At 43.5% G+C, this 22,682-nt stretch overlaps 3 protein-coding genes across 5 annotated transcripts; 1 reads left to right on the forward strand and 2 right to left on the reverse strand.

The window, feature by feature from the left end:
- Nucleotides 1-4,714: 4,714 nt before the first annotated feature.
- LOC121597224 (tetratricopeptide repeat protein 14 homolog) lies at nt 4,715-12,120 on the reverse strand. Its single transcript, XM_041922829.1, has 12 exons — nt 11,902-12,120; nt 11,119-11,482; nt 10,891-10,967; nt 10,682-10,807; nt 10,395-10,609; nt 9,780-9,992; nt 9,209-9,615; nt 8,811-9,101; nt 7,366-7,589; nt 7,016-7,281; nt 6,782-6,918; nt 4,715-6,699 (listed from the first exon to the last, which is right to left on the reverse strand). Exons 2-12 carry the CDS (start codon nt 11,408-11,410, stop codon nt 5,060-5,062), a joined length of 3,888 nt encoding a protein of 1,295 aa, XP_041778763.1. The 5' UTR covers nt 11,411-11,482; nt 11,902-12,120; the 3' UTR covers nt 4,715-5,059.
- Nucleotides 12,121-12,363: 243 nt separating this feature from the next.
- On the forward strand, nt 12,364-22,379 carry LOC121596964 (lanC-like protein 3 homolog). 3 transcript variants are annotated; one of them, XR_006005347.1, is made up of 4 exons: nt 19,301-19,462; nt 19,619-19,812; nt 19,897-21,269; nt 21,366-22,379. XR_006005347.1 is itself a non-coding variant. In XM_041922392.1 (3 exons), exons 2-3 carry the CDS (start codon nt 19,641-19,643, stop codon nt 20,955-20,957), a joined length of 1,233 nt encoding a protein of 410 aa, XP_041778326.1. In that variant the 5' UTR covers nt 12,364-12,511; nt 19,619-19,640; the 3' UTR covers nt 20,958-22,379. The 3 variants fall into 3 exon arrangements, 2 of the variants coding, with proteins under 2 accessions (XP_041778326.1, XP_041778325.1); XM_041922392.1 differs by lacking the exon at nt 19,301-19,462 and adding an exon at nt 12,364-12,511 and having other exon boundaries at nt 19,897-22,379; XM_041922391.1 differs by having other exon boundaries at nt 19,897-22,379.
- Nucleotides 15,692-16,636, reverse strand: LOC121596965 (GTP:AMP phosphotransferase AK3, mitochondrial). Its single transcript, XM_041922393.1, has one exon. It carries the CDS (start codon nt 16,372-16,374, stop codon nt 15,724-15,726), a length of 651 nt encoding a protein of 216 aa, XP_041778327.1. The 5' UTR covers nt 16,375-16,636; the 3' UTR covers nt 15,692-15,723.
- Nucleotides 22,380-22,682: the final 303 nt, after the last annotated feature.

Genomic DNA, 22,682 nt, shown 5'->3' on the forward strand with positions numbered 1-22,682 from the left:
TTTTATGTACCTTAAAAAAATACCATAAATTATCATAATATAACAACATTTCTTTCTCCTCCAAATAAATGCTGTTCCCCTCACTGTTTGTGTACAAAATCGAATTCCCCTGATTAACCATTTAAAATTCTCCCAAGCGTTTTTTATTGTACTTTTTTTATAAGTAAACAAAAACAAACTTATCTCAAAAAGTGTCAAAGTGTTTGGCTAATAAAAAAGGAGTATCCTTTTAAAACGGATCGCAAACAACAATCATGCAAGGTGGAAGCAAAACGCAAACCGAATGATAAACTCGTCAACACCCATCATCTACATACATCCTTCCAGGAGTGTTGAAATTTAAAGAAAATAGCTGTGCAAAGAATGAAACAAAAATGGACAATTACACATTTGTTTGTTATACTAATTAGTAACGTTTCAAACGCATTAAGTAGTAGCTGGTAAATCAAAACCACCACGATCACAACCACCCCACACCACACACAGACAGTTGTGACAAAATGATAATGTACTGAAAGAGGAAATGCAATCACTGGTATCATATATAAGCATAAAAAGGAAAGTGGAACAAAACAATGAAAAAAATGATAAAAGGAAAAGCCAGGAAGATTTCCAGTTTTACCATACCCAACCGGGGGGCTACTCGGCTACCAAAACCACCAACCAACTGTGGGGGTCTGTGTTTGCCCTCCTCCGTGTAGTACGCTTGGCTAAGAAAGAAGCTATCGTGTGTGTGTGTTTTTTTTTACTACCAACTCTTGTTCTTGTAATAAAACAATAAAAACAAACAAAATAGTTAAAAATGCAAACCGAAAATCTTTTTTCATTAAATTGAAATTGCTACGCGCGCACATGTTTTGATACGTACGATACCCCATCATGCGCTTTTTAAATGTATTTAGTGTGCGCGTGTGTGTGATTGTTGCACTTTTATCGGTGAGTCGGGTGGTGTAGCTTTTTCTCTGATCGAACTGGTGAACTGAAGGTAGAGGTTTTGCTGCAAATTGTACGATAACTTAATAATAAAAAGTAGCTCTTTCTAACACAATTGCGCCTGTCTGGTTGAGCGCCCAATGAAGCTAGCTAGAGGAATATATGAAAAATAAGCCAAAAAAGAACGAAATTGTGCTCCCTAATGCCTACTCTTAATTTACTATGATACTGGGTGTACTTTCTCTATAATGGTTGTGTGGTCATCCTCTCCCTTCCCTTTGTGTAGCTCATGTCGCGCAGTTTCAAAAAGCCATCCATTTGCCCGTTTGTTAAAAAATCGGTCCGACAACCATCCCTCGCGATTCGTAATCGTGTTAGGGCACGATCAATCAGCACTAGATAGTGAAATCGGTAAACCCATTGCAAGAACGAAGACGTCGTCCTCTCTGTGTGCACTGAACTGATGAATGAAACGCTCAATCGGGACGCACGATCGAACGATCGTACGCGATTGGTCGTGGTGGCCGGCCGGCAGCCTAATGGTCTCTTTGGAAGGGGAAAGAGTAAGTGCGTTGCTTCCGTGGCCAAACAAAACAAAAAACAAAACGAAGATAAATCAAAGCTATAGAGTAGTTCTTGTAGTAGTAGTAGTAGTACTGTAGCGTACTGACATTGAAAATGGAAGAGAACTTAAACCCGTTACTACTAGTTGTTAGACGATTAGAGTGGACCGTTTAATGCCAATACCGTGTACTCTATCAAACTTACCGGGATGTACGATGGATAGAAAGCGATCAGATCAGATATCATGCATGTTTCATCGAAAAAGCGCTCGAAATCTGTCACCTAGTTGCAGTGATTAAATGGTTTAATATTCCATCTCCTTTTGTATTTGTGTTTGCTACTAAAATAATTTAAGTTTTATTGTCCTTTTCTACCTACAAATGAATGCAGCAGTGCAGCTTTGTTTCTTTTTCTTCTCATTGCCCCTTTAACTTGCTTTTACTTTTACCTGATCTCCAGTGATCTTGTGTCTCTTCTTTTTAAAAAAGCTTTCGTTTTGAATGTGTGCAAGAAACGTGTGCAAACATTATTTAGAGCTATTGCAATATCATGCTATAATCAAGCCATATCTTTTTTCCTTTTTTTGTATTAGTTTTTAATTTGTAATAATTTCTATTTGTTTGTATAGTTCCTAATTGGGCTGTTTCCTAATTTCTTATTCCTTTGACAAGAATCCCATTTTTTTGTTTTTTCTATTGTTATTTTAATATTTTACTAAGCAATATAAGTAAACAAAAGTTGAACATTAATATTTCCTACAAAAACTAATAACAAAAAAAAGGCATGGTTTCGATTATTTTACGTAAAAGCGAAAGTGAAAAGATATTGATTTGATCGTATACGTAAAAACAAACAAACATAACGAATAATTAACGAATGTAGCACCAGCAGCAACAGAGAATTAAGATAAAAGTGTAATGAAAACAATCGAAAACGAATCGAAACAAACAAAAGTACTGTAACGAACTTGATAATACATGGGGGTGGGGAGGGTAGTAGTGTTAATTACGGACAGAGGAGCAGCAGATTAAGAAAACAGGAAGGAAAAGAAACGACTTATTATAACTATGTAACACGAGCGCAAAAAAAAAAACAAAACACCTTTCTAAATCCCCTTTGGTTACAAAACAAAACAAAAAAATCAACACATTGTTATTAAACAAGAAGTAGAGTGTAGAATGAGCATATAAAAGATATCAGAAGAAGAAAAAAACAACAACAAATAATATGATCAGCAAAGGAGCTGGGACAAAGATTTCGAAAGCTAATAATTTCGTACTTTTGTTTAAAAACTACGATTTTGTATCACACTTGCAAACAGAATCAATTGTTATGATGGCAAATACTTTTATTACTAGCTTTAATGCTACTTTTTTACTAAACATAAAGGCGTTTACATAGTTCAAATAGTTGTATTTTGTTTGATTTCTCTACCCTCGATTTTGAATAGATTTTGATGCAAACTAATACTTTAAAAATAAGCAACATCAAATCGGCTCTAAGGAGGTGTACAAAACAGTTCCCAATTATAAGACAGTTCCAATGCTATAGAGTGCAAAATTGCAAGTACATGTATAGTAGTGTGTGTATTGTTCGCTCAGAGACCACCAACCCCTGCCGATTCTCCCTGCTCCGCCGCGTATAGGTAAAATTCAATCAATAGAAAAATACTACACAAAATTAGTTGCAGATAAAGAATACCAATTGTGTATACCACTTTAAGGGGTGTGAAGAATTTTTATTTAATGCATTATTAAGGCACGGTACCGTTTTGGTTGTGTGTGTTACTGCTACGGACCTATAGATCACCCTCTACGCCGTTAATTTTCCTACTGGTCGCGATATAGTGTGATTCATTCAAACCATAGTTTCAAAAACGACTTTTAAATGATATGGTAAATTATGTATTGCAAAGATAATTAGTCAGAAAAATGTTTTTAACACTATTAACTATTTTCCTTATTAATTCTAAGCACACAGGCTCAAACCCGACAATTGGGGTTTTTTTTAAATATTTCCCCATAAGATTCCAATAGGAGCACACAGTTAGTTTCCTTGTTCGGATAATTTTTTTCTTAATGTGTGCGTTGTAAACCAAAGTGTGCCTTACTACATTAAACATTCTCCTGCTGTTGTCAAATTTAATCCATTGCTTGTCAAAAATCTGAAAAAAATGCTTTTTTTTTGCTTTTTATTATTTATTTATTCTTTGATCTTCAATGGCTTCATTACGATTTTTTGTTCATTTTTCAAGCCTAGGTATTTGTTTGCAAGATAATAAAAAAACCTAATTCCTTTTTAAATAATTTCCCACATTAGAAACACTATTTAATAACCCTAAAAATATACTGTTTTAGTAGGAAGAAAAAACAAAACAAAACAAATATTATGCCGGTTTAAAACGGATAAACTAATTCCACACTGCCAAACTCAAAAACAAAGCAATACACAGTAGCGAAATCTGTTCCGTGTTCTATTATCCTAGACGTGTAATACGTGTTGATATGAGGGTGAGGGTATATAGGCTTGCGGCACCATCATTACGGTACCGAGCGAAACAAAAACTCATTTTCCCATTTTATGTTGCTTCTCTACAAATGGCTTTTTTTACAATTGTGAGTAAACATGAAAGAGAACTGTTCATTCAAATTTAATCCTTACCAAAACGAGAAGGGAGAAGGGGGTAAGGCGGTGGTGCTGCGAACAATGTAGAAAACAGAAACAAAACACTGATTAAATTCTGATTAATTGAGACTGTGTATTCCATTGTGATATAAATGATGTAAACAAGAGAAGAAAAGAAAAACAAGCAAACAAACAAAACGCTAAAACACAACACTGCATACGAAGTAGAGAAAGAGAGAGAAAATAAACACATCTAATCATAATACTAATGCGCTGTCCTACGCATACACCGAGAGTGGTTTTGGTGTGCGGTACACATTAGAAAAACACACATTAATTTATTGCAAATAAAACTGCAAATGGTAATTAATTTCTCAAGCAAAACTGGTGCCAACTGACTGACTGATGCCTTAGTACCATCCGAAAACAGCTGTTTTAAGGTTTACTTTAAAACGGAAGGGGGGTTTATATCACGAGCAACGGTCACCGCTCTTGATCAACGAAGGGTTAGTTAAGTCGTAGTAGGCGGACGATAATTTCATTTTTTTCTCAATGCTTTAAAAAGCATGAAGAAAACGAACGTTATTGTACGCTAGCGATGAAATTTTGGTTATTTATTAAAATTAGTACATTTTCTCGTGTATATTAGAAGTTGCTGGCATTGTCCTCCACTGTTACATTTTGCGGACTGTGCTGCTTATAATGATGGCCCGTAATGAGGTTGAGTTCGCCGTAATACACATCCATCCTTCTTCCTTTCCATTCTACCTTTCACCGCACAATCTGTAATGGCCGCGTGGGGCATGCGTTGTTTGTTGTTCTTAAATTTAATGCACACCCCTCCAACAAATGTGTTAGTGTTGAGGGGAAAATGATTTTTCTTAATTCATTTCATTGTTTTTTTTTTCTTCAAATACCATACAACCTTTTCCTTTCCTTAAAAGTTTCCAGACTTTTTCAGCAGATCCTTGTTGCGTTCCAACATTTCCTCCTTACGCTCTTTGCGCGCTTTGGCGAGCATTTTCTCCAGCTCTTCCAGCGAAACATCTTCCGGGATAGCGCTACTTCCACCACCACCACCACCACCGCTATTGGAATGCGATCCGCCCGATTCTGCGTTATCGTGGCGCTGCCTCTTCTGCTCACTCTCCTTCGCGTCGGTATCGTCGGCCCAGCGCCCTTCAATGTCGTGCGGGATCTTAGTCGACCCGCTGGACCGCTGGCTGCCGGCGGAAGAGGAGCGACGCTGCTGGCGCGATGACTTTTCAGCGCGCGTCGAATCCGGCGAACTGTCACGCCGCTCGCTGGCCGAGGTAGCGGCACCACCACCGGTGCCGCCGCCAGCCGTGCCCGGGTGATCGTCCTTCGATCGCTTGGACGAGTCACGGTCCTCCGAGCGCCGATGACGATGGTCGCGGTCGCGACTGTCCTCCCGATCGCGCTGATTATCGCGACTGTCCGCCCGGCTGCGGCGGGTCGGCGGCGAAGAGCGCTCCCGACTGTCCCCCCGCTGCCCGGCCGTACCCCTGTCACGGCTATCCCCGCGCCGCTGATAATGGCGGGAACGATCATCGCCCGGGCTGATCGGTCGCCGATCGGGCGATTTGCTCATGCTGCGACTGTACGAGCGCTGGAAGCGCCCGCGGTACCGCGGCCGGAACGGTGGCCTATCGCGACCACCACCCATACCGCCGCCACCGCCGCGCGGACCTCCAACGAAGCGGTTGTCCCTGAAATCGCGGAATCCACCGCGCCGATAGTGGCCGCGCGGATTGTTGAACCGATTGCCCCCGAACGGACCCATTCGGTCGCCACCGTATCCGCCGCCACCGCCGCCTCCTGCCCCGCGGCCACCGCGATAGAATCGCCGATCGAAGCGGCGCCGTTCGAAGCTGCGCGATCGGGACCGGCTGCGCGAGTAGCTGCCGGAGCGCGACCGGCTAAACGAACGGGACCGCGATCGGCTGAACCGGCGTCGGAAACTGCCCGACCGCGACCGCCGTCGGTCGCTGCGTGATCGCGAGCGCGACCGCGAGCTGCCATAGTTCCGGGTGCGCGATTTGCTGCGCGACCGGCGCATTGGCGGCGCAGCGGACGGTTCGGGCGGTTTCGAGCCGCCAGTCGCGGAAGGAGCGTCAGCCGACGCGAGCCGGAAGTTGCCGAACTTGTCCAGCACCACCGGGCCCGACTTGACCGGTGTCATTTGTGCGACGGTGGACGACGCCGCCTTTCCCTTCTCCGAGGGCCCGCCGCGATCCTCTCCGTAGCGACCTCCGCCACTAGCGCCGCCGCTGCCACCGAACCGGCTGGAGGTGGTGCCGCGATCGTTCTGGGGCATTTTTCCACCGATGGTAAACGATGGACCGGCACCGACCGACTCTTCGTCCGACTCGTTGCTAAACGGATGTTGCTTTAGGCCCAGGCCGGCCGTTAGGGTGGTGGCCGCTATCGGGGCCGGCTCCTTTGCCGGACGCTTGTCCTTGTTGAACATCATGCGCCACTTACCCTCCTTGGCGTTCTCGTCCCCACCGGGTGCAATACCTGCCCGCTCCAAGTCCACCGCGTCGGTTGGTTTAGCTGAGGGAGGATAATAATGAAAAACCGTTTATATTACCCTCTGCAGTCGGAAAAAGAGTTTTCTTTTTCGTGTACGCCTTACCTCGAGATGTTCCGGCACCACCACCACCACCAGAACCGGTACCACCACCAAGCAGGGCGGACAATGCTTCGGCAACTGAACCGCCAACGGAAAGCTTCGAACCGAGCTCATCCAGTACGGGGAAATTTTCAAAAATTCTGCAACGGAAAAGGAAGAAATTCCGCACGCCCCCTTCATTAGTGTCCGGAGAAAGAAACGTGGAAAATCAAAATGATGTGTAAGAACAAAACTCACTTCAGCGCTTCCCGCAGCTTATCCTTGTTGCCCAAACCGTCATCGTCGCCACCCTTGTCCTTTTTCTTCGATTTCTTCTTCTCATCCGATTTGCGCTTTTTCTTGCTCTCCTTTTTGGCCTTTTTCTCGTCCTTCTTCTTCTTCTTCTTCGACTTGTCCTCCATCTGTTTGCGCTCCTTCTGATACTTACTTGCTTCCGCGACGAATCTACGAACCTTCTCTTCGTAGTTCTCTTCATCGCGTGGCATTTCTAGAAACTTGCGAACCTGTTCCAATGGTGAAAGGTAAAAAGCAACAAGTCCGTTTTGTTAGGATTTTGAGGAAAACAAACAAAACAAAAGCGCGCATACCTTTTGCTCATAATCGTCCATTGCCGACTGACCGTGGCTAGAGCTGTGGCCGAAGACGCTGCTGCCCTGACCACCGATGGGGTAGCCAACCATTTCGCCGGCCGACGGGCCGCCGCTGCGTCCACCGCCCGCCGACGACAGGCGCTTGCCCATCGGCGATGTGGATTTCGGTTTCTTATCGTTCTTCGAGCGTTTGCGCTTTTTGTTGCGTGAGCCGGACGAATCTGCAATAAAGAAATTGCGAAGCGTGTGACAAAAAGCGGGCAGACGGGATGTTTTAATCTGATACCCCGTTGTTTGTTTGTTTGTTTGTTTTTTTTTTCATCTAAATAGTCAACAAAAGCGTTGCGAAGGACGATTGAGTCCGCTGGAAGTCGATAGAGGGATGATGCTTGGAGGATTGCATGCTCAACCGGTTGTTCGTTTAACTGAGTTCTCTTCCCCAACAAACCACTTGCAATAATCAGTAACTAAACACAGCATCCAAAACAGTCGCACAAAGTGCGTAGACACATAAGAAGGAGCCCGATTCGTTTCGTCCTGGTTGCAGGTGAAGCATCATATGTAATGTCCGCTAATTGTATTGTACCTCAGTATCCTAGGTATGGTTGTGAATCCATCATGAGAGCCCACACCACCACAACACCACCAGAGGGCAGGATTAAGACGGTCCTACAATAGAAAGAAACACACACAGGCGACTCCGTGCTGCCGATCCGATTGTTGATTGATTGTGCCGGCGGCAGGCCGGGGGAAAGTTTAAAGGCACTTTAGAGCATCCCTTGTTTCAGACATTCGCCCGTGTTCTTCTCCGGAAGGGCTAGTGTTGCGCGCAGTGTAGATAGTACTAGTGCGAAGAGTTTGACTTTCTATTTTCTCTCATCAGCAAAGACTATCCCGGAAGATTTCAATACATGACGGCAGACGTCAGGGTAACGATTGGTCGAACGTCTTGCAATGCTTTGAACAATAAATTCATCTGTATCATCATTTGTTTGTAACTTTTACAACCTAAAACATACGAATACAACTGCACTATAGAAATGATCGTAGGAAACACATTAAACAGCGGATGAGACATGTGGGGCGAAACATGGTGGTTGTTAATTAATTTGGACAATTGAAACAAGTTCCTGATATCATGGTAAAAGGTAAAATGAGAGAATGAGTTATAAGAAATTTTTTTTTTTTCGACACAGATAGCTTCTAACGTGAGCTTTTTGTTTTGCTAAATTTTGATAATACAAATAATGAAAAAGCATCATTTCTACACACCATTCAAATGAACTGAACAATGCTTTGACCAACAGTAAGATTGTTAAGTGCGGAAAGTCCACAAAATAAATGCAACTGTTGCGAACGGACCGCGAAAACACAATCATGAAAACGGTTTAATAGATTCACACAAAACGATCCTCCGTCCGTGCTAGAACCACAGAACCTACCCGAACTTGTCGTGGATGCGGTGCTGCTGCTGCTGCTCGAGTCGCTGCTCGAGTCGCTGCTGTCCGAGCTGTCCGTGCTGGAGTCGCTCGAGCTGCTGTGGTGCTTCTTGTGGCGCTTTTTGCGCTCCTTTTTGCTTTCCTTCTTGCGTTCCTTGCGCGAGGAGGAACCGTCCAGGTGGTCCCGCTTGCTGCCGCTGCTGCCAGCACCGAACACACCACTTCCTCCCACACCGGACGTGTCCGGTTCCTGTTTGTTGCGATCGCTTGACGATGGTTTTATAATGTTTAACGCTTGATGGGGTGGATGAAAGTGTACAAGAAACGCAGCAAATTATTATAAGGGATTGTTTTTGCTCAACACAAACAAGCACGTCCTTTCGGGGCGACCCTTAACTTACACGGCAGCTCCAATTCCGTTGGTTCCACGATTTGTTTACCGGTGAAGGGTTTCGATTTGAGAAAATCGAGCGAATTCTGAGCCTCCTCATGGTGCGGTATAATATTCAGACAGTCCTGGTACGCCTTCTTTGCCTCTTCGAAGCGATTCTCCTCTTCGTAGCTGCGCCCGAGCGCGACGAGCGTTTCGCCCATGTACTTACGCGCGTTCGCATGCGACGGGTTGAGCTTGAGGGCCGTTTCGAAGTCTTCCACCGCCTTTTTGAACGAGCCACTGTTTGCGTACAGTGCACCGCGGGCCACCAGCCCTTCCACATTCCGTGGATCCATGCTCAGCGCCTTGTTGAGACATTGGAAGGCTTCCGAGTGGCGGCCTTCCTTGAAATGCTCAATACCTTGAGCAACCGATCTGTTTGTTTGCAAACGATAGTTATTATAAAGTTTTAAATACACAGCTGAATTTACAATGCAATAAAAAACTAAAAGAAATTCATATTTTAGGCATTTTTTAAAACAAGAACTGTATAATGCATGAGTATTACTAATAAGTCAAAAAGAAAGAAAAACACATACCGAAATGCCCATTTGCTGTTTTGCGAGTTCCGCAGCTCGGCGGCATACTCCTGCGAGGGATATCTTCCCTTTAAGCTCGACATGTTCGTATAGACCTCGTTAAAGTCTAAGCCGACCTCCCGGTACAGTTGCTCAATGTGATTGGGATCATTAAAAGATGGCGAGCTATCTAAGAAATATTGATAATTCTGATCCTTTCGCTTTAAAGTTGTCCTGCGTAAAAGAAAATGGAGATCGAAATATATTTCCATTAAAAGTGTGAATCTCGGTAGCAAAAGCAACTCGCACTGAACTCTGCATTATAAATACAAAAAATCTATTTTAGCACGTAAAGTAAAGCGACCTGTGGTTTTTACTATTTCTCCGGAATAAGCGCCAGCAGAGCCCTCCCCGCTGGTTGACACTTTTCCGGCAGACCAAATATTTATTCGAAATCAAAACGTGCAGCAGTTATAGGGAGCTTTGCTATCACCAACGGTGTTGCTGCAGAGCTGCTGCTGAGGCAACGGGGGACAGAGCCATTTGTATTTCCATTGCTTTCGTCCGTCCATCGATGGCACCGTGTCTGCAAGGGAATTTACTGGTGTAGACACGCAGCAGCAACGCAACACTTACTTGTACACTTCTGGAATATCTTCCTTTGACAACAACCCATACACAACCGATTCCGGTGCCCGGCTTTTCGAGGTGCGCTTCATCGAACAAATCAAACGGCGTGCATCGGGCGCAACATCGATTACCTCGCAGCAGATCATATCATTGACAAAGTAGTTCTTTGGCGCGCCGGGATCCTTATCCGGCGTCAACAATTGATCGCTCGCAACGTTCCCCTACAAAATAGGTGAATACAGATTAGAGGGAGAGAGACAGCGCTATGATCTTCGTTCGAATCAGTGCATTACCTTGATGAGTTTGTTTCGAACGAAAGAGGTGACGTTTCCCACTATAAGAAGCGGTCGAAAGGCAATGCCGCCAAAATTTTTGAACATTGTCACCGAACCATACACCACATCGCCTGGTAGCACGGTCTAAGGAGAGGAAGCAGCGGTTAAATTCGAACGGGAAAGGCCACTCGGCGCGCATGGCAAGTGGCGTGCAAAATGGTTAATACCTCTAACAGATGTGCCGTGCTTCCGTCTGCTTCCGTGTCCAAAAAGGTATCCATTGGGGGTATGGCAAAGTGGTTACCTATAATGGTAGTCAGACCGGCACAGCAGGTCGACGTAAAGAAGCGTTTAGTGTGTGTGATGTTAAGGTTTGTTTACCAAACATGCGCCCCACAATGTTGCTTCCTTCGGTAACTTCCTTATAAGTTGCTTTGGAAGTTCGGGGAACTTACTTTGTCTGTAATCAATTTCTGGCTCCCGGGCGGAATGCTGCTTATCAGCGGCGTACAGTACGTTCGCTTTCCGCGCCATGAACTGTTGCAGCTTCAAGCGTTTCGCTCGATCTTGCAGGGTAAAGTGCTTCTGCCGCGCCATGTAGATGGAGTAATCCAGATTGGCGTCGATACCGAGGGCCAGCAGTTCGTTCTGCCGTCGCTCGGTTTCCCATATCTTTTGCAACGGTCTGCCGTGGTAGCCTAGTGCTTGCTGGATCAGCTCACGGCTTAGCGCCGGCTTGGAGCTCATGGCGTAGTCGGGATGTTTTGGCACACGGTGCACAAGATGCTTATATTATCGTAGACGGCACAACGGTTGTCCCTAGTTAGCGGAGTACGATTCACGTAAATTCACACTTTTTTAACTTTTCACATACATTCAAACACAGGGTTATGCTTCAGCAGATTGCTCGATGTTAGCGAGACAGCGGTGGTCGTATCTTTCGTTTGCCGTCGTGCTCCATGGAGTTATCAACTGAATTGTGATGATCGATTCATATTACAGCGAGCGGTTGGTTTTTAATACTATACGACAGCGTTTATGATTAATTTTCGACAAAAGATTACATCGGACTGCAAAACAATCAATAAATTGTGTATTGCCGGTAACGTAAAACCTTTCACAGGCAAACATCTTCCCGGAAGAAAAGATGGCTGACTGAATCTCCCCCCCCCCCTCTTAGAGCCCCCAGGATGCTATTGTTTGTTGAGTTCAGGGCGAGGTGTCTGATCTGTAATTACCTGCATTCGTTCCAATAACCAGAGCCAGCTTACGTCCTAATCCTTTGCTCCGGGTTTCACTGCAGTTTTTCAATGTTGTTTTCGCACTTCCAAAGCGAGCAATGCACGGGAAAAGAATCTTCCATCCAACTATCGGCGTCGGAAAGATGGTTCTTGCCTCGAGTTGCCTTCCAATACCACCATATTGGATTTTGATTACATGAATGTGACAGCTTCTGGTGACAGCACACAGTGGGTCTCTCATTGCACCACATCGAAACTGCAATAATCGGCGAAAATCAAAATGGGAATAAAATTTTCAATGGAAACATTAAAATTTTTCTAACACTAGTTTTATTTTATGATAAATATTAAATTGTCACAGTTTCCTAATTGTTGGAAAAAAAAATAAAATAGAACTGGTTGACATTTTTTTGACAATTTGCGGAAACGGGAAATATGTATTGTCTGGCAGCACTGAAATTTGCTAGCAGCCAGCAGGAGTGAAAGCGTCGCAACTGCGACGAATAAATAAATTTTGTAGTTTTTGGCCTAATTTTTGTGCTGATATTCACTTTATCAGGTGTAAAGGACATGCATAAGGCCTAACAATGGCAATATCAATAAATTGGTAAGTTAAGATCAATTATTTTCTTCATTTCTGATGTCAGGCTTTTAGTTTAGAGCGAGTTGATTTGTTTGGAACGATCAGCTTCATTGCTTTTGCTTTATTGTTCGTTGTCATCGTTGCTGTAGCGGGGAATGTGAAGCTACTGCTGTGTACGAAACTAAACAAAATAGCAACATAATTAGCAATGCTGGATTGTTCTGAAAATGTCTGCGCTAGCCACGGAATGTCGAACTTGTACTGTAACATGTTTAGCTAGTTTAGCCGGCCTGGACCCTTTCCATGAGGATGGTCCATCATGATGTAACGGTCAGGATTGTCCATGATTGTTCTAAGAGATTGGCACCATTGTAAAGTCGTTCGTAGGGCTCATTCATACAGCTCCATTATGCTTCCCAACACCTCTTGCTGTGTCAGCAGCACAGCATTTTTAATCGCCTTACTCCTTGAAAACCTCTGTTAACCACAAAAGTGTATGCATGTACTGGATCTACACCAATACCCTAACTACCTTCAAGAACAGAATGATCGGTTGGCTGTAAGTATCCTTGTACGCCTCAAAAGTGAATTCATCAAAGTGCATCCATGCCTTAACCTAAACAAACTGAATCCGATGGACCGAAATTCGCTAGTTCATGTAAGGTAGCGTAAATGTGCAATTTGACGATCGCTTGTATATGTCTGATCGTAGCTCTAGCCTTTTGGAATAGCATGTTTGAAAATTTTACAATCATGTGACAGGGCTTCGTGCAGGCCGCAAACGCTTCTGCTTGCTTTTTATGTTCCCGGCGGTAGATTAGTTTAACGTCTAGTGACGCTTTATATCTGGTACATTAGCTGTATGAACTTTTGAATCATAAAGCGACGGGAATCTATCGTCCATTGATCATTGCTTTTATGAATAAACATCTTTCGTTTTGTCTACTAGTCGGTCATACGATTCATTCGACGACCTGACCTGGAATCGTTTGCAAGCTTATTGGAATCGATTCTCAGGGTGGCCACTCAACCGGGAAAACCGGGAAATAGCCGGAAATTTTATTTTTCCGGGAAAACCGGGAAATTCTTCAAAAAAAAAAAACCGGGAAATTATCACAATCTTGCCGGTTAAGGATACCCAATCACACATCGCTTGTACATTGGCATTTTGCATTTTGGTTTCGGGCCTCTACCTTCATTTCATCCATGTGACTGGGACCCCACACGGGCACTGATGGTTGAATTATGTATCTATTCTGGAGGTGCATCATCAGTGTCGTGCGAGTAACACCATAATGCATCGCTGCTGTTTAACAGGAAATCCTGTCTTCGCAGATTTGTATGCTTTCTCCCGTGGCTGGTTGGTCCATGACTTCTGGTTATCCTTTTTTAAGGTTGTGTGATGACATCTGTAAATCAACAATTGATAGCACATGAAAAATATCTTTGCCACGGGGTAAAGTCTTTACACGTTAGTGTCATGATGCAATATCACCAAAAAGCAATATTTTTAATGCTTTTTTTGTCGTTTTTTTCATCAGTTTTTTCATATGAGCAAACATATAAAACTTCCGAAAATATAAAGAATGCATATTTAAATAGCTTAAGGTCCTTTGTAGCCAAATTAGATCCACAAACGAGCGCACGATTGAAATTTTGTTTGCACAAATTTTATAGAAATCATGCCAAAAATGGTTCTCAAATGTGATGTCACACCTCCTGATTGAATACTATATTGTTGAATAATTCACTAATAAATTTTATCCAGTTTTTATGACAAGTGTCCATCTTTCCCGTAATGTCTGTGTTTACTTAGAATCCTCCAGATAACGATTTTTGAAAAATGGAATTGAAGTATCGATAAAACTGGCATACGAAGCATAGTGAACCGGGAAAACTAAAAAAAAAAAAATCCGGGAAAAATCCGGGAAATTAAAAACCTGATTCGAGTGGCCACCCTGGATTCTGATTCGATTCTGAGTGTGTCGTGCGTACTAGTTTGGAGTCGTTATCAAGTCCAAACAGTGGGTGCAACGAGTTTGGGTTAGTAGTGGGACATACGATTCATTTGACGACTCGACCTGGGATTGGGAGCTAGCCAATCGGAATAGATTCTGACCCGTGAGTCCAGCGGATGCGCTAGGTTTGAGTTGGAATCAAATTCGCCCCCTGGATGCAGCGAGTTCTGGTCGGGCCTTGGACTTACTTTGGCCAGATCCAATCCGAACTTATTGCACCAACGGGTCGAAATCTTGAAGAAATCCTATACTTTCTTGTATTTAACTAACGGGTCGACCCGAATTCGGTACTTACGGTTCCGAAGCTGTAGGGGCGACTCGGTCTTAGTTCGGTGCAGTTTAAGTTCCTTTCTGGCCAGACGAGATTCAGGTGCCCACGCTATTATTTAACCGTCTTCACTTTAAACCCCATCACTGGCCTTTAGGCAGGTGACACACTAATGCCCACGTCCTGCCCACGGTGACTATGGTTGACTATAGTGGAAAGCCGAAGAAAGTCTCCAATTTTGTGAAATAAGAGTGATGGAAATGTAGCAATTAAATCAAAGACTCTATACTATTCACTCCACCAGTCAAAATCGCGAAACTGTGAAGGGGTTAAATTAAACTTCAAACTTAAAAAAAATATTCAAAAACCAACCTGTACGACTTAACAACATGCCCGTCATGGGTTCAAAATATTTTAGAACATTATGTACGGTTTTAATGAACAAAATTATTGTTTTGAAGGTCTTGTTAGTGTAATAGAATTTAGTGATTATTTCTAATCTCAATATTTCCACTTATTATACATAAACCATGGTAAGCAATTGGTTATCCATCCGTGCTATTTGGTTCATCATTTATTGATTATTTCAACATTAACCCCCCACAAAATCCCACGATAAAAATACCCCAATCTGGATAAAACATCATTAACACCATTAACATTAACATATAAAAAAAATCAAAGATAATCTTTTTGATTTGATTGCTTTATTTGAAGATAACGTTGCATCAGCTTATTGTCATCGCATTGGAATTACCATTGAATTACAATCCGCGTGGGCATTGGGCATATATCCGTCCGCGTCGCGTATCGTACACATTATCCTTTTATCTTATCTACTATGATGTTGCAACTTTGTGCGGTATGTTTCGTTGGAATTGGGATGTGTGTGTGTGTGTGTTTGTTCGTTTCTTTTTGTTTTGTATGTTTGTATTGTAGATGAACACTTTTCACTGTATCTTTGCTTCAAGATATTTCCTCACATGTGGCCAAATTTCGTCCGTTGTGCTACCCTTAAACGTCACCAGAACGCCCTTCTTGTCGAAGTACTCGTTGATGGGTCGCGTGCACGCGTCGTACACCTCGAGCCGCTTCCGCACCGCCGTCGGAGTATCGTCCGGCCGTTGGCTTAGCGGCTCGCCGGTAACATCGTCCCGGCCCGGTGTCTTCGGATCGTTAAACCCGACATTGTACACCCGGCCGCTAGGCAGATGCACCCAGCGGCTCTGGATACGTTCGATGATCACCTCAAACGGCACGTCCAAATTGATTACCGAATCGATGCGCTCCTGATTCCACAGATCGTCCGCCTGTTCGCGCGTACGGGGGAAACCGTCCAACAGCCACGAGTGGGAGCGTATTTGTTCGAGCTCGCTCAGGATGCACTTCGTTATGTAAATGTCCGGCACCAGTTTGCCTTCCCGGATGTACTTGTCCGCGATCAGGCCCAGTTCCGTGCGCTTTTCGATGTTTGCTCGAAGCAAATCGCCACTGCTGATGTGCTTCAGGCTGAACGCTTTCACGATGCGGCCAGAAACGGTCCCCTTGCCCGATCCGGGGGCTCCCATAATTATGGCACGGAACAACTTTCCACTGGCCATAGCGCTGGTTTGTGCGTTACTTTTGGAGGGAAAACACGTTTAAAATCACGCACGTTTATTTGTCTTAAGATATGTTCACGTTTCTTCACGATCGAGCAACTTTTGAGCAACACACGCTTGACGTCCGGTATCATATGGTTCGCTTTTATCAGTGTACTTTGGAACCGATTTCACCGTCTCGTGTGTATGTGTGTGCTTGGAAAGGCACATTGTTTTGATTTTGATCGTGCATGTGATTTAACCGATCCACCTATGAGTTACGAGGAGATGCTGTACACAGATTGACATATATTTAGATTATGATTTGTACTATGAGAAACATTTTCATCAAATTCGGACATAAAAATATGTTATTTTCATTTCGCTTTATTTCACATATTTTTTTAGCCGTTTAAGGTTGTCATATAATTTGCTTACAAACTAACGTAATTAGTAACTATTTCATTGACACATTAATTAGTAAAACGTGATATGCGTGGTTCATAAGAATTTATTATTTTTAAATTGTTATTTTTTTACATTTTGGATGAAATAAATTTTATGAATTTCATGTCCTATTCATGTGTTCATTAAATATTTGAATAATAACAACAATTTTACAAGATCTATACGTTTGTCATAAAATATTTAAATGACGCATTGTTTTTTTTTATTTGATGTTTTAATTAAGTTAATTTATTGTGTCTATTATATTCTTAATTTATTAAATATTCTTGTTCTTCTTCTTTGGGCACAAAAACCGTTGTCGATCGAGCACTTATAGCTAAAATTGCTTAAGCAGCCAATTTTGGCACCCGAAAGATCGCTGCTTGAATTCACCTTTTGCAGTAGTTAAACAGTATCAAAGTTCCAGGTGGTCCTTCTAAATAGCGCTGAAGCTTATGCTAGGGTGCCGGGGATTATTTTTCTTTGCGATTTATTGTCAAGCAATGCATCATCAATGAAATAAACAACACGATTTGTTTTTTTTTTACTTGTTTTTTTTTTAACTCTAAAAGATCTTTAATTTTACAGAATTTCACATAGTTAACAAAAAAATCATAATCACTTCACTCAATATTCCTTCTTCAATTAACTGGAGCACAAATCACGAGACGGGTTCTGTCTTTCACACTTTCACACACAAAAGCCACCTTGCAGCGGAATTTGGGGCAAGTGTGCCATAGGGGCAAGAGTGCCACCATGCATTTTTTTCCATACAAACTTTATTTAAATGATCTATTGTGTATACAGTTGGTTGCTTTCCAATGACTAGGTATACTGAATTTCATATAGATCAATCAATATTTCCCATTGTTTTGAACTTATCTATGTTGAGTTTCAAAATTGAGCAGAATATTATATTTTTTTAATCAAACGAAACAAGCTCTCAAAAATCATGGGAACAATCAACCGAGAAAATATTTACACTACCGTAAAGGGGGTGGGGTTAGTTGAAAAAAAAAATCTTTTTGTCACTGAAAATTCCAATTTCAAAAAAGTTACAACTTTTTGGGCAAAAGAGCCACCTCAATTTGGGGCAAGTGTGCCACCATCTTTCATAGGCGCGAGCAGTCAAAAATGTAAATATTGTTGTAGCGTGAAGCGGTATGGTGCGCTATTAGGAGCGAATTACACCCCGAAAAAACAGATCAGCAACAAACCATATTACGATACAGTTTGTGATGAAAAAGGGTTCATTGATGACTCAAGACATGGAGGAATACATACACTAGTGCCACACACGCAAAAAACTCCAACTATGCAAGAAATACGTTTATTTTCACCACGTCTTTCCCCATACGAGTGGCACTCTTGCCCCATAGCCCAAAAAAACAATGTCTTTTTGGACCCTTTCTAAAACGCTTCAAAGACAGTTTTGTTTGCACTTTTTTCGAGCGAAACTCATTTATGAGTGAGGAAAAAGATGTAAAATGGCTATGAGACTTAAATCGGCTTTTGACAAATACGTTTTAGTGAGTTATAACATGAAATGTATAAGGTGGCACACTTGCCCCAAATTCCGCTACCGGTGTCATGCATTAAAAAGCTATGAAGTTACACCAAGTTCGGTTCACGTTCTTAACAAGTTTTAACGTTCCATGGTCAACCTTGCATATAGTGCTAATCAGCCACAAAGTTCCAAAGAGTACCGTGTGCTTGTTACAAAGCTTTATAGTTCCACCAAGTACCGTTTCATCTCTTAATTACCCACAAAGTACGACATCAGAACGATTTTTCGTTAAACAACCCCAAATCTGCTATAAAATACGAGCTGGCTATGTGGGAGGCCTGCCTGTTCCTCTTGTGGGCTCGCCTTTCAATGACTTATTTATTACCTTAGCAGGATAGTCAGTCCTGCGTACAGGGACACTGTTCATTCGGGGCTTGAACCCATGACGGGCATATTATTTAGTCGTTTACGATTGTACCACGAGACCGGCTAATTGAATATTAGTTTCTACAAAATAAATGATTAAAAGAAGCGTAAACAAAGAAATATTCGAAAATTCGATTTTACTAAATATCTAACCATGGTTTTAATCATGGAAATTGAAAAATTGATCTTGTATTTAATTGTTTGGTATATTAAATAAAGAGAAGACAATAATTGTAATTTTTAAACACATGATAAACTCAATTATATCTCACAAAAACATGCGTTTTAGAGAACTAGTTTCGGTCTTTAACATGTGTTGATTAGAGTGAGCGAACTTGGGATATGAATTAGGGAAAATTTCCGCATTAATTACGAATTTTAAAGATTGTTCTAAAACCCTGACAAAAGTGGAATAATTAATTAAATGTTTGTGTAGCCCACATTCTTGCTTTTTTTTAAGTAACGATTTATTTAAATAGTGGAACATGTTTGCCCTTTTTGCCAACTTTCAAATCAAGTGTGCGCTCGCAAAGACTGTCATTTCACAGGCAATAGCGTCTGCTGGTGTCCACTCGCCTCAACCACTGTGCCAGGGGTGACTGCAGTGAAAAATAAAAACAAAAACGGAAAACCCAGAAAAAAGCAAAAAAGGAAAGGAAAGCAGAAAAACGGGATAAACGTTTGGTGGCTGGAACACGAACACGAAGTAGTGCTTTCTTTTAGTCACAGGTAGCGCGAACCCAGAGTGTGTGCAATTGCGGGCAGAGCGAGAGCGAGCACAAATCGGCCAAAAGCTCTCCGTGGGGTGGCGCTGGGCCTGGCAAGCGCGATTCAACAGTTTTCAATACATCCGCCTCGACATCCGCCTTCTTTTTTTTGTTGCAGCCACCACCCCCATTAGCTCCCTATGGGCACGCGATACTTTGCCAATCCGTTTCCGGATTACGGCGGTGGGCCGATACAGCGATGCGATGACCACATCAAGGGACTGATCCAGTCGTACGTGAATCTAATCGTGGAAAATACCAAACCGGACCGTAACACCGACCAGCGAGGTGATTTGTACGTGGGCGATGCAGGTAATAAATCGTGCCCCGTTTGTAGGTGGGTGTGCCGCGCAAATGGCCCCTTTTACTAACGGAAGGCTTGCCCGGTGTTTGCAGGTATCGCGTACATGTTCTTGAAGCTGCATGATGCGGGCATATTCGGGCAGGAAGCGTTACAGTACGCGAAGCAGTACATAGTGAATGCCAAAGCACTGGCCGCACGGTACGCGGCCCGACCCGAGGAACGCTGCTCCTTCCTGTGCGGCAATGCGGGCGTGTACGCGGTGTCGGCCGCAATCGCCCACCGGCACAATGCGAAGCAGGAGATGGACGAGGACCTGCGCTGCTTCGCGACCGGCATCGAGGTGTGCAAGCGGCTCGACTTCAACAAGAACGGCAGCGACGAGATACTGTTCGGCCGGGCCGGCTACCTGTCCGGCATGTACTGGCTGCACCAGACGATCGAGCGGAAGCTCTTTTCGCAGGAAATTCTAACCGTCATCTGTGCCACCGTGCTGGAGAGCGGCAAGCGGCACCGCACCGGACTTCTACCTCTTTACTATCAGTGCTACGGGGACGATTACCTGGGCGCGGCGCACGGTACGTCGGCCATCATGCACATGCTGCTGGAGTCGCCGCTGCAGCAGAACCTGAGCAGCGTGGAGATGTCGCTGGTAAAGAACACGGTCGACGGGCTGCTCGGTTTGCAGGACAGCGAGGGCAACTTTCCCACCACGCTGCAGGACTGCGTGAGGCGTACGCGCAGCGAATCGCTCGTGCACTGGTGCCACGGTGCCGCCGGTGTCGTCTATCTGATGGCGAAAGCGTATCTGGTGTTTCAGGAGCAGCGCTACCTGCAGTCCTGCATCCGCAGTGCGGATCTCGTCTGGCGCAAGGGTTTGCTGCGCAAGGGCCCGGGCATCTGTCACGGGGTGGCGGGCAGTGGGTACGTTTTTCTGCTCCTGTACCGGCTCACGTCCGATCCGAAGTATCTGCACCGGGCGCTCAAGTTTATGGAGTTTCTAACGCACGAGGAATTCATCCGCAACGCTCGGAACCCGGATTGCCCGTTTAGCCTGTACGAGGGTTACGCCGGCACCGTGTGCTTTCTGATCGATCTGTTGCGCCCGGAAAAGGCCGCCTTTCCATTTATGGACGTGTTTGAAAAGAAATTCTAAAATCAAGCGTTGTAGCATTATTATCTATCTTTCTATTTAACAACCCTACCGTTCGGTCGCACAACTGGTGGGTCCGTTGGTGGCGATCACTAGGGGCGTCTTCCTTGCGAGTGGTGGCGGGTAGCAGTAGCATCATGCGAGGAGACGACAGTTTACACGTCGGTACATCGAATTGGATGGAGCAAGGATCGCGGTACACATGTACACATGTGCTCGCAACGAGTCAGTAGTATATGTAGCAGTATATAGAAATCATGTAGGCACAAGCAACAAAACCTGTTGGGTATCTAACGAAATAGGCAGCAAAATATGGTAGCAGGCATTCCCCGAGTTTAGTAATATTCTACCGTGCTCGTAATCTTTCTAACTGTGTTGTTTTTTTATGTTTTCCTTTTCTGAGCCTGAAAGTGATCATGACGAGGAATCGCACAAATTGTGAACGAAACGAAACGAAGGATACAAATCAATGCAAGACTAAAACCAAACACATCTTCTCGAAATGGCCACCGTGTGGTTTTCGCTATCGCTAAGCGGACGGACGCTAGTAATAATAACTGCCAACATAATAAGGAACTGTAGCAAGCAAACCCGTGTAGGAAAAGCGGAAAAATGGAACAGTATTTTGCAACAAAACAAAAAACAAACGACAAAGCAGTAAACAACACCCCTGTAGCAGATACCGGTGAAGTGTGCTCTATTGAACATTGTGTGCAATGCGGCAGTTGTGATTCGTAAGTAATTTATCTTATCTCCTAGTCTGTAAAAAGAAACTCATTAGAAATCGTAATGATGATGCTCTCTTGCTTCCAAATGGACAACAAAGTGTGCGCCTGGTTGTTGATGTTGCGTTTGAGGTGTGGTGGGGTCGTGGCATCGTCTCGACCAGGCACATCATCAGGTCCCCAGCCAGGCCAGGTAGTCGTTAGATCAAATGCTCGATACATCAATGAAAGTTAGCCCCCCATTGTGTGTGTGTGCCCATTTTCCGTGGTAGAGTAGTGAATGCGCGGTGCGTCAATAGAAGGGCCCCTAAGGTCGGTATGGGGTAACACTCAACACTCTATCTGTAGCTAACTGGGTGGGGGTTCAGCCTGGTGAACGCGCCGAAGCCAGTACGGTTATAGTGGAAGACGAATCTGAATCTGATGGCTGTTTGTCCTGTTTGCTGTAAGGTTAAGTGATTAAATTAAAATTGACGATTGCTGGAGTGTGTATCGTTTTGGAATGAAATAAAGTTAATCATATGAAATGTTCATTCACCACAACTACAGAAGCGTTTGTATGCTATGTCTACGGTCTTGTGTGCAAGCTGCCAACGGTAACCGTTGGTTAAATATGGCTGCATCCTGGCTGAGCCAGTGGCTGCGTTCTGTATACGGTTGCGCGTTGAATTGAACAAGATTATTTGATGTTTAGGTTGGACTTACTTGCAAAGTTTGTTTTAGGAAAGAAAGTCTGCAATATTCCTTAACTTAATTAATATCATTTGCTTAACTTTTTTTACAATGCACATCATAGACGGTTGAGATAAGAAAAGGTTTTGTTGGCACTAATTTAGTTGGAGTAAATAACACTCAACCCGGTTTCTTTTATTACATTTTGTCATATTAGTTTGATTGATCTTAGTTTCGCAAACTTTGAACAGGTTTGACCCGGAAATGTGGTCTTGTTGTGCATGTAAGGACTAAGGGAATCAAATCACATTTTCTAACATATTCCGTACAC

The sequence above is a fragment of the Anopheles merus genome, chromosome 3R, assembly GCF_017562075.2.
Source record: "Anopheles merus strain MAF chromosome 3R, AmerM5.1, whole genome shotgun sequence".
Taxonomy (NCBI): Eukaryota; Metazoa; Arthropoda; class Insecta; order Diptera; family Culicidae; genus Anopheles; species Anopheles merus.